The 9756-nt window shown below is 46.2% G+C and overlaps 4 protein-coding genes across 4 annotated transcripts; 2 read left to right on the forward strand and 2 right to left on the reverse strand.

Moving 5' to 3' along the window:
* Positions 1–5: 5 nt before the first annotated feature.
* On the reverse strand, positions 6–530 carry C7M61_000233 (uncharacterized protein; the record flags this gene model as incomplete). The annotated part of the gene is made up of 1 exon (XM_024855685.1): positions 6–530. One exon carries the CDS (start codon positions 528–530, stop codon positions 6–8), a length of 525 nt encoding a protein of 174 aa, XP_024715284.1.
* Positions 531–1128: 598 nt separating this feature from the next.
* On the forward strand, positions 1129–1913 carry C7M61_000234 (proteasome regulatory particle lid subunit; the record flags this gene model as incomplete). Its single annotated transcript, XM_024855686.1, has 2 exons — positions 1129–1508; positions 1553–1913. The coding sequence occupies 2 exons, from the start codon at positions 1129–1131 to the stop codon at positions 1911–1913; spliced, it is 741 nt and encodes a 246-aa protein (XP_024715285.1).
* Positions 1914–3134: 1221 nt separating this feature from the next.
* On the forward strand, positions 3135–6578 carry C7M61_000235 (serine/threonine protein kinase; the record flags this gene model as incomplete). The annotated part of the gene is made up of 1 exon (XM_024855687.1): positions 3135–6578. The coding sequence occupies one exon, from the start codon at positions 3135–3137 to the stop codon at positions 6576–6578; it is 3444 nt and encodes a 1147-aa protein (XP_024715286.1).
* Positions 6579–6895: 317 nt separating this feature from the next.
* ATG1 (serine/threonine protein kinase) lies at positions 6896–9445 on the reverse strand (the record flags this gene model as incomplete). The annotated part of the gene is made up of 1 exon (XM_024855688.1): positions 6896–9445. The coding sequence occupies one exon, from the start codon at positions 9443–9445 to the stop codon at positions 6896–6898; it is 2550 nt and encodes an 849-aa protein (XP_024715287.1).
* Positions 9446–9756: the final 311 nt, after the last annotated feature.

The following is a 9756-nucleotide window of genomic DNA, read 5'->3' on the forward strand; positions in this document are numbered from 1 at the left end:
TCCCCTCATTTACCCTCTTTGAGCGTTTTCAATAAGAACTCGAGACCCAAGCGAGCGAATTCGGTCATATTCGTGGATCTATCACCATTACCCGTGGAGATCTCCTCAGCATGGTCTCCTGTAGGACCACTGACTCCAAAGTACACTGTACCGACTCCAGCATCCAGATTGCTGCTTGTCTGGAGATGCAAATCGGTAGTAGGACCAGCAAAACCGGTCTCGGAAAGCACATACGTCGAACCCAAGTCGTACTTCGTGGTGCGGGCCAATTTCAAGGCAACCTGCTTGGAAGGACCCACATAGCTAGAAATGTCCTCATTTGACCATCCCGAGAGCCTCAATCTCTGTCTAACAGAGTACACGAGCTTTCCTCCAATGTAGAAGTCCGAGGCTCCAGGAACGGAAATAAGATAAGCAGAGAGGAGACCGCCGCATGCTGCCTCTGAGATTGCAAGAGTCTGGTTTTTGGAGCGGAGTATTTGAGCGATCTCCTCGACTAGCGCCTTGATCTCACTTGGTGGAAACTCCATGGTGTAGTGAAAAGATGCCCGATTTCGCGCCCATATGTTGTAGAGTCCAAGATCAAGGGCCAGGCTCGGACGGCTAGTTTTTGTGGGATAATTTTGGAAAAGATGAAAATATGATCAAACCCGAGTGGTAGTATTCCATTCTTTGTGAAGGCCTCGATCGGAGGTCTGTTTACGTGAATCATGTTCTCCTGGGGAAAGAAGGTTCTTCCGTTTCGCAGCCAAACAAATGGAGACATGAAAGGATAATGAAGTGACTTAATTGCTTGACAAACCCTTCTTGCTAATCGTTAAAACGCTTACATATACATTCTTCTTTCAATAATCTCAGATATTTCACATTGCTCGTTTAGGCATTATGGTTGCAAACAAGTGCACCCCACGCCATTGGCACTTCTGTAACCCAAACACCCCCTTAGTGCCCTAAAACTTCTTTCAAATCCATAAACTAATCTTTTTGTTCAATTTACTGTCCTCACCCTAGCTCTACCACTGTCCACACAGTAAAAACTCAATAGCTTGATTGGACCAGCCCTCTGGCCTGCACTTTGTGTGTGGCGATCTTTAAACATTTGGTGAGCTCTCCAACCACCTAGACAGCATGAGCAAAACCATCAAGTTCAACGCCGGCAAGGTCCAGTACGACGAAGAAACTAAAAAGTGCACGCCTTTGCCCCACAAGGGTCAGGTTGTCATCAAGCCGCTGGAAGAAGAGGAGGATTTCTTCAGTTTCCAGTGGACACCAAAGAGCAGCCTGGGCAACGTCGAAAGAGACGATCTTCTCATTATCCCAGGCGACGTCACCTTCAAACACGTGAAGCTGTGTAAGACTGGAAGAGTCATTTCTTTGACATTCTTGAGTTCGGGTGCCAAACACTTGTACTGGCTTCAAGACGTGGGAGACGACGAGCAATTGGACCACTTGACCACCAAGGACGAGAGGTTGTTGCTGTCGGTGCAGGCGCTTGTGGCATTGGAAGAGTAAGTAATGAGAGAAGATTTGTCGTTTTTCGTATTAACGCCAGGGACGAGCCCGAAGAGGTGAAGGAACAGCCGGTAGAGGAGAAGCAAAAGCAGAGGACACAGGCGCCCATTACGGCAATTGACGATTTGCTCACTACGGACGTCATCGAGAAGCATTTGTCGCTGTTGCTGAGCGAGGAGCTTGAAGAGAAGTATGGAGACTTGTTGCCGGAGGGAGTGAAGCCTACGAGAGAAGAAATCGCCCGGGTGGTGAGAAACGGCTTTTTCCAGCAGGCCAACAAGGAGTTGAGCAGCACGATATTGAACAACGGTGTGGGCCAGATCTTGGCGAGCAGCTTGGGCTACGAGTACAAAGGCGAAGGTATCGATGCATTCCTCGAGGGACTAAGGAAGTCTAAGTAGGCCATGCGCCAGTATATACACACAACAGCATGTAACATAATGAAGCGATCTAGCATATCAAGCAGAAGAGGTGAAAGTATGGACAGGTTGAGCGTAGTAGCTACTACGAATAACACTCCCGACAAGGCGAATGGCAGCCTTTCGATAAAATGTAGGCATCTGCCATTCTTAAAAATTTCTTTAAATAAGATTCGAAGCCGCATTCAGTAGGCATCTCGCATAGTGTTTCTGAGTGAGAAGTATAGTGATCTCGTTTGCGATACATCCGGCTTCTAGAAAGATCCATATCTTCACCACTGGCTAACAGGCTTAAACAGAATTTTTAGACAGTTGTTCCCAAATTGATTCTGACTCTTTACCGTGAATCATCCAACAATCTGTGACTTGCATCCTCCCTTGCTCTGCCTCTTATTGTACCTTAAAGTAAGATCTGCTGCAAACCGTAAGAGTGCACCAGTTGACTACTGCCTAAGCCGAGATCACACATTCTACAGTCTTTTCAGCCCCGTTGATTCAGAAAATACTGTCCGTTGATCTAGAAAGTGGTTTCCCTTGAGTGGTTGCAAAAATCGAAATGCCGACAAATTTTTCCCAAATTGCCGAACCATCCACTTCTGGGTCTTGTAGAGGTTTCACCCAACATCTCCTTCGAGTAGGCGGCGCATGATCTCCGAAAGTTTAAATCAAAAAGAAACTTTTCATCATCTTCTCGGTGGACCCTCGAAGGTGTCAAAACCGTGATTTATATATTAGGGCTCCATCTCGGTGGGTCACTTGGGGTGAGAAATCGTGTCATTTGCACCCAAAGATCCACCACCTTCCACGCAGCTGCCCGACTTGAAACACTCCATAACTATAAATAGCGGGAGAGTTTTGAAAACCACCAATTCCGGAAGGTTTATTTCATCAACAATTCCTATCTCCTATTACCCACTTTTCACGCCCAGATCCATTCTTCTCGGTGCTTCTCCAGTCGGTTGCGCACAAGAGTGTAACTTTTTTTTTAGTCCCCGGTTTAAGCAATCGTGAATACAACCAACCACGCCAACAAATCAGTGAACCACAGTGAATAACGACATCTGGTACTAATCCTCCCCAATCTGAGTGCCCACAGATCCCAGCTTTTCACACCTTCATTGATATTGGAATTTCAGGTCATCCTGGGCAGACTTTTCCCCGACTTTCCACCGTTCATACCAGTTCAACATTGGACAACTCGGAATGCCTCCCGACCTGCTCAAAGTGAAGGCCAAATCGTCACTCCCGGCCACGGGAGTGTCTGTCGCTGATGACATTACACCTACGATGCTGGCGTCGGAAGATCCCCAACATCGAAGTAACTCGATCCCGCAAAGACCATCCATGTCGAAAACGTCCGATTCCGAAGACAAGCTGCTACGCCAAAACCTCATTGGAAAGGTTGCAAACCTCCTACAACGTCTGGTTTCCCGATCCCGAGAGAACCTGGTTTCCTCTCTCAATTCCAACGCATCACTCAATCGCATACAAAGCCCTGCCGCCGACCACATACCGACTCTGGCCATCCTGCCGCCATCAAGGCCACGACTGAGATTGGTCAAAGAGACGAATTACGTGTCTCTAGAGTATGACCCAATCACACGACGCAAGGTTTTGAACACATATGAGATACGTGGGGAAATCGGCAGAGGTGAGCATGGCAAAGTTAAGTTAGCGAGAGACCTCACGACGGGCGAACTTGTGGCTATCAAGATTGTGAACAGAAAAAACAAGAAGGAACGCAGACTATTGAGCAATCGAGGCTCGATCGCTTCTCCCAACCACCCTTACAGCGACTACGAAACAAAGATCCGCAGAGAGATTGCAATCATGAAGCGATGTGATCACAAGTACATTGTCAATCTAAGGGAGGTGCTCGACGATCGCCGTTCACACAAGATCTACTTGGTTCTTGAATACCTCGAAAAGGGTGAGATCAAGTGGAAGAGGCTGACGCCGATCAAGTGCCCTGCACCATTGCATGACTCCCAGGAGTCCAACATACCATGCTGTGAAACCAAATCGCATCACAAAACGGAGGCTTCTCCTCTAGACGATAATGAATTGCTCGCCGACATTTATTCTCCCAATCTCACCTTCAGACAGTCCAGAAAGGTTTTCAGAGACGTGCTTCTAGGTCTTGAATACCTTCATATGCAAGGAATCATCCACAGAGATATAAAACCTGCTAATCTACTCGTCGGATCAGATAATACTGTGAAAATCAGTGATTTCGGTGTTTCTTTCGCATCGTACTTGGGAAATACCGATGAAGGTTTTTGTATGACTGAGGCAGAGCTTGCAAAGACTGTGGGAACTCCGGCCTTTTTCGCTCCGGAGCTTTGTCGTACAACCTATTCTGCCAGCAACAGCACCCTTCAAATGACATCTTTGGAGAAGGAACAACTGGAATCCAAGAGCGGTAGTGAAACACCCAAAATTACATACAAGATCGATATTTGGTCCTTGGGTGTCACGCTATACTGCCTCCTCTTTGGCAAGGTACCTTTCAACGCGGAACTGGAGTTCGCGTTATTTGATGTGATAGTCAATCAAGAGGTGGTCTTCCCGGAAAGTAAGGACGCCTTCCATTCTCCACAAGAGGTCAGTGATGAGGAATTTGAGATGGCTAAGGATTTGATCAGAAAACTTCTTGACAAGAATAGTGAAACTAGACTCACTATAAGCGCAATCAAAGAGCATCCATTCGTCTTGATGGATCTCGAGGATGACGTCGATAAGATTCATGAGTTTTTCTTCATCAATTCGATTGAAACAGCGGCAGCCTTTGACTCCTTGAAGAATCATGAAATCACCAAAGAAGAGTTAGATGATGCGGTCATTGGTGTCGGAAACAGGATCCAAGGCAGTTTCCTTCAAGCTCTTCGCTCAAGAGATCTGGAGGCACTTCGCAAAGCTGCACTAAAAATGGAAGCCAGCACCTCCTCAAGTGACGAATCTTCCAATCTTGCAACTCGCACGAACAGCAACACGATGGGCTACAATCCTTCCATAAACAATTCAGTTATTCTCCTGGAATCGGTACAGACTCCTCCTACGGGGTTGTCCAGAGCTCACTTACAGACATATGACGCAGGTTCTTTTCTCAAGTCTTCCTCAGGACAAACTGGTCAAAACTCACCAGAACCTTCAACGCTCTCGCGCCAAAATACGGGGAGTCGACCATCGGTCGTGCTTAGTCGCAACAATTTACTATTTCAGGATGTTTTAGAAACCAATAGTTCATCTTCGAGCAGGAGAGGAAGTGTCAACGGTTTTCAAGAAGCTCCTCAAATTGAGACAAAGCGAAACGTTGGGGGAGATCTTTATTTGAAAAATCAATCTGTTATTGACACTTTCAAGGGAATCCAACAACTAGATCAGAAGAGACGGAAGTCGAGTGCTTTCCTTCACAGCAATGCAAGCACGCCATCGAGTCCTAGACCTAGCAAGACGGAATCTATACTGGGTCTGGAATCCAAGCACCCTCTTTCACAGCCTCAAGCCATTCCAATGTCGACAGATTCCTCTGTCCTGAGCAAGATTAAGGTGGGCCCAATAAGTATTGACAACAAAAGACGCGCTTCATCCGTCATATCATTGCCGTTGACCGAAAGTTTTGCTTCATTGGACAGTTTCAATGATGAATATCTCTCACACAAATATCATGAGTTCAGAAAAAAGAAGCATGGAGGCTTCTTGCCAGAACCCGGTGTCATTAACTCCGACCCTGATCTTGTGAAACCTGATGCTTTCGATTCTATCAATGAGAAATTCAGAAATTTCAATTTGGGCTCACTGATGTCTGGCATGAAAAACTCAAGGGAAACAAAGACAAATGAAGGTGTTGCTCCAACCTCACGGTCTAGGTTCCTGTCATACTCGACGGGCACTAGGTCACTGACTTCTCGGTCACGCAGCAGTTGCAGTGGAAGTGGTAGCGGAAGCGGAAGTGAAAGTGAGAGCGAAAGTGATGAAGAAGCTGGCAACCTAACCTTGAAGTTTTCGTCAAAGGTGACCCCCCGGGGACGTCCCCCCTTCTTGTCATTGAGTAATAGGGCTCATTCACATGAATCCAACCTCCCTGACTTGATTAACCACCAGAATAACGTTTATGACGTACCGGTTGTGTTCCAAAATGACCTTGTCGAGTTTGAGGACGTTCCTGAAGGCTTGATGGGAAATGTACAGAAGGCCGCTGACACTGACATGAGTGCCTCGGTTTCTGTCCTTTCCCTGAATTCCAACGCAACAATTACTTTTGATCAAGAGGAACAGCCTTCGCTTTTACAAATTCCACGCAAACCATCGGTACAGCGTTCGCCGTTGCGGAATCAAGTGAACCTTGACTCCTACTCAAATGGCAGTTCACTGCAGGAAAGAGAAGCTCGGGTTAATGATGCTGTTCTGGGAGTTGCAAAGTCCGCAATGAGATCAGGTTACTTCAGGAATCATTATAAAAAGGAGCCTGTTCATTCTCCATTTCCCAAATCCAAACATCTTGAAAATGATCGGGAATCTGTCGTCAAGCAGCAGATGAGAGAAGGAACAGAGCTCGCACGCCCGGTTCATCAGCGTTCGAACTCCATCACTTTAGGGCTCCTCCAACACATTCGTCCTGACCCGATGAAAGAAGAAGCAATTTGACTGTGACATGCTGAAGTATTCTGGGCATGTCCACAGTAAGATTGTAATTGTTCCGTGAATAAGTGTGCTAATATATCATTGACATGGTCGTTGACCGATCATGAAAGACCTACTTTCAACACATGTAAACTTACATAAGTGATCTTTCTCTTATCATTATTCTTTTCTTTATATATTCCGGTTTAATTGTATCCTATCCTAGGATTCTCGACCAGGTGATGAACCCTTCCCTCACCTTTAAACTAACTAATAAAATCAAACGAACCAGAAAGTTGGTTCATAATAAGTCGCTGATTGCGTCAAAGACATGAATTGACTCAACTCAATTCAAGTTTCTTCTTCAAAACAGATAACCTGTTGCCAATACTGACCACAAATTTCTCGACCATAGCCCTATCCTCGTTATCCAACTTATCAACATCTGGAGACTCCTCATCAAGAAGAGCCTCCAACATCCAAATTGCTGTGCTATAAGCGAGTTCACATCCTTTCAAATCTTCTTTCACCAACTCATTGACTGCGGCATTCCTTGATATTTCAAGAGCTCTATCAAAAATCAACTTCTCTGCAACAACATGTACGGAGTCACTGTTGGCATCTCTACTAACTGTAGTTGCAGTCGCAGTCTCGGTTAGATTCGAGACGCCAGTTATCTCTTCCTCCTTGTTGATGCTGGCGTTTGCCTCCTCCAACCTTAGCTTGATAAACTCTGCCTTCTCGAGACATTCATTAAATTGATCCCGAATCCACTGTACGAGCTCGTTTATTTGAGACGAAACCTGAAGATCCAAGGACCGAACAAGCTGTTGCTCTCCTGTTGACTCGTCTTTGTCATAGTGAGTAAGCCACCAATTGCTTGCTAAAGCCATACCTTTCGCAAGAAGAGAGAGCGTCTTCACGTACAACACAACGCCCTCTTCACTAATCGCTTTAATCATCTTTGGGGGAAGCAAATCATTATGCTGCATGATTTCATCATCATATTCGTCTGTAGAAGGAGGCGAAGGAATCAACTGACTGAACTTGACATCCGCAAACAAACTGATAGCATGAGACTTTGTTGCCAAAGACTCCAATTGAGATAACACTTTCTCGTCGTACGGCAATTCGCTCCTTCCAGCTTGATCCTGATTATTAGCAGCCAAGAGAGTGTTCGATGTGGGAAGCTTCACTTTTTTCAATAACAAGTTATTTGCAAAATCTGGACTCGAAATCAATGTCGAAAAGTTGTTGAGCTCGCCAGTTTGAGAGCCTTCTTCCGGTATCTCAGCTGCTTGCGCTGCCCCGCCAAATAGACGATTAGAGGCAAGACTAATAGCTTTGCCCAAGGCATTTGTTGGAGAAATTGATATCGAGATTCTCCTTTCCCCGAAACTTGGTCTACGACCGGAAGACCCAGAGGATCTCTGTGACGATCTCCTCAGTAGTACAACGTTGCGCTCGCTCCCCTGAGGTTGTAAGTGTTGAGTATGAGAGGCCACAGCGTTCGTTCCAACTTTTGCTAATTCATCAGCAATTGCATTAACTTCCACTGCACGCTTCTCGACCACAACATAATCCTTTTCCAAAATCACGTCATTATGAGGACGCTGACCCGGCTTGATCTCAGGATATCTTGGCTGAATAGAATGTGTGAGAGCGGTAGAATCAGGGCTATTCTGATTGATGATCAGTTTGATCTGCTCATCCCTTGAATTCGAGCCATGAGCCATGAGTTCTCGTGGGTAGTCTCTTCTGATAAGCTGAGGATTCGAAGGGGGCGTTGAGTTCCCTGATCTAGACAGAGAACGACCCTCCTCGTTCCTCTGGTTGTCCTCGCTCGTCGTGGGCATTATCGGCGAGACAAACTTGGCCCTATCAGAGGCCTTTATAGGTGAGATGTACTCACTGATGAAAAGGTTTGTATCCATTTCGGATGTGTCCAATGGCCTATCCTTACCCTCCAACTCGTTCACTATTAGTGGATGATTGAAGAATTCGTTGAACGAGACACGCTCTGTTGGATTGTATTTCAAGAGTGATCTGATCAACTTGCGGAGCGATTCCGGAACTTGTGCAGAGGAGGGAAATTTGATCTTATCGTGCGTCTTCTCGATGGTCTTTAATAACTCGATATGATTTGCAGCACGAAAGGGTGGTTTGCCAACAGTCATTTCATAGAAGACAGCACCGACGGACCACAAGTCAGCCTTTGCGTTGTATTTCTCATAACGCAAGATTTCTGGAGCCATGTACAACGGCGAGCCGCATAATGTTTCGGCCATTGATGTGGAGGGTAAGAATCTTGCAAAGCCGAAATCGGCAATCTTCAAGATGGGGAGCTCCCATAGTCCGACGAAGTTTTCCTTCTCAAACTGCTCCCTAGAGTGTACCGGCGGACAAAGAAGCAAGTTCTGTGGCTTTATATCCCTGTGTACCAACGACTTGGATCTCAAAAATTCAAGAGCAGAACTGAGCTGCTTCAAGAAATGTATGACGAGTGTTTCATTCAAGCCGTGGGACCCCTCAAGGGAAGGGTAGCGTGCAAGTAGCTGCGAAACAACCGGGTGGGTCTTCACAAGCTGGTCCCGACGACGGATGAAGTAGGACAAATCACCCATGGAGCAGTAGTCCATCACCAAGTGAAAGTGAGTAGACGTCTGATGATAGTCAAGTAGCCCCACGACATGGGGGTGCTTCATGGACTTAAGAATGGAGATCTCCACCTCCAAGTTCTCGATAAGCTTCTTCGACTTGAGCTTCAGGCGCACCACGGACTTGACAGCCACGGATTCATGGGTGTTATTGTCCACGCATTTGTATACGGTGGCGAAGGAGCCCTTCCCAATCTCGGGTCCGATCGTGTATACACCTATGGTTTTAGACATGGATGTGGTGATATGATCTGTCAGATGTTCTGTGCTATCAGGGGTCGACCTAATTTGTTTGTTGCAATGTAAGGTTTATCAGGATTTGTAATCTGATGAGACGTTAAGTTGAATCCACTTGCAGTCTATAATGTAGTATGGCCCTTGCCACTACGCGAGGGAGTGAGTCAGAGGGAGTAGGCCAAAATTGTGGAGTTCCGTATCAACCTAAAAGAACAGTGTATGCGGTGATGATGAGGAAAAATGCCAAAAGTTTCCCTTATTTGTGTATATGTGGAGGCAAAATACGCCGTGGAGTAGTATGGGGTTGA

The sequence above is a fragment of the Candidozyma pseudohaemuli genome (genome assembly GCF_003013735.1).
Source record: "Candidozyma pseudohaemuli strain B12108 chromosome Unknown scaffold00001, whole genome shotgun sequence".
Taxonomy (NCBI): Eukaryota; Fungi; Ascomycota; class Pichiomycetes; order Serinales; family Metschnikowiaceae; genus Candidozyma; species Candidozyma pseudohaemuli.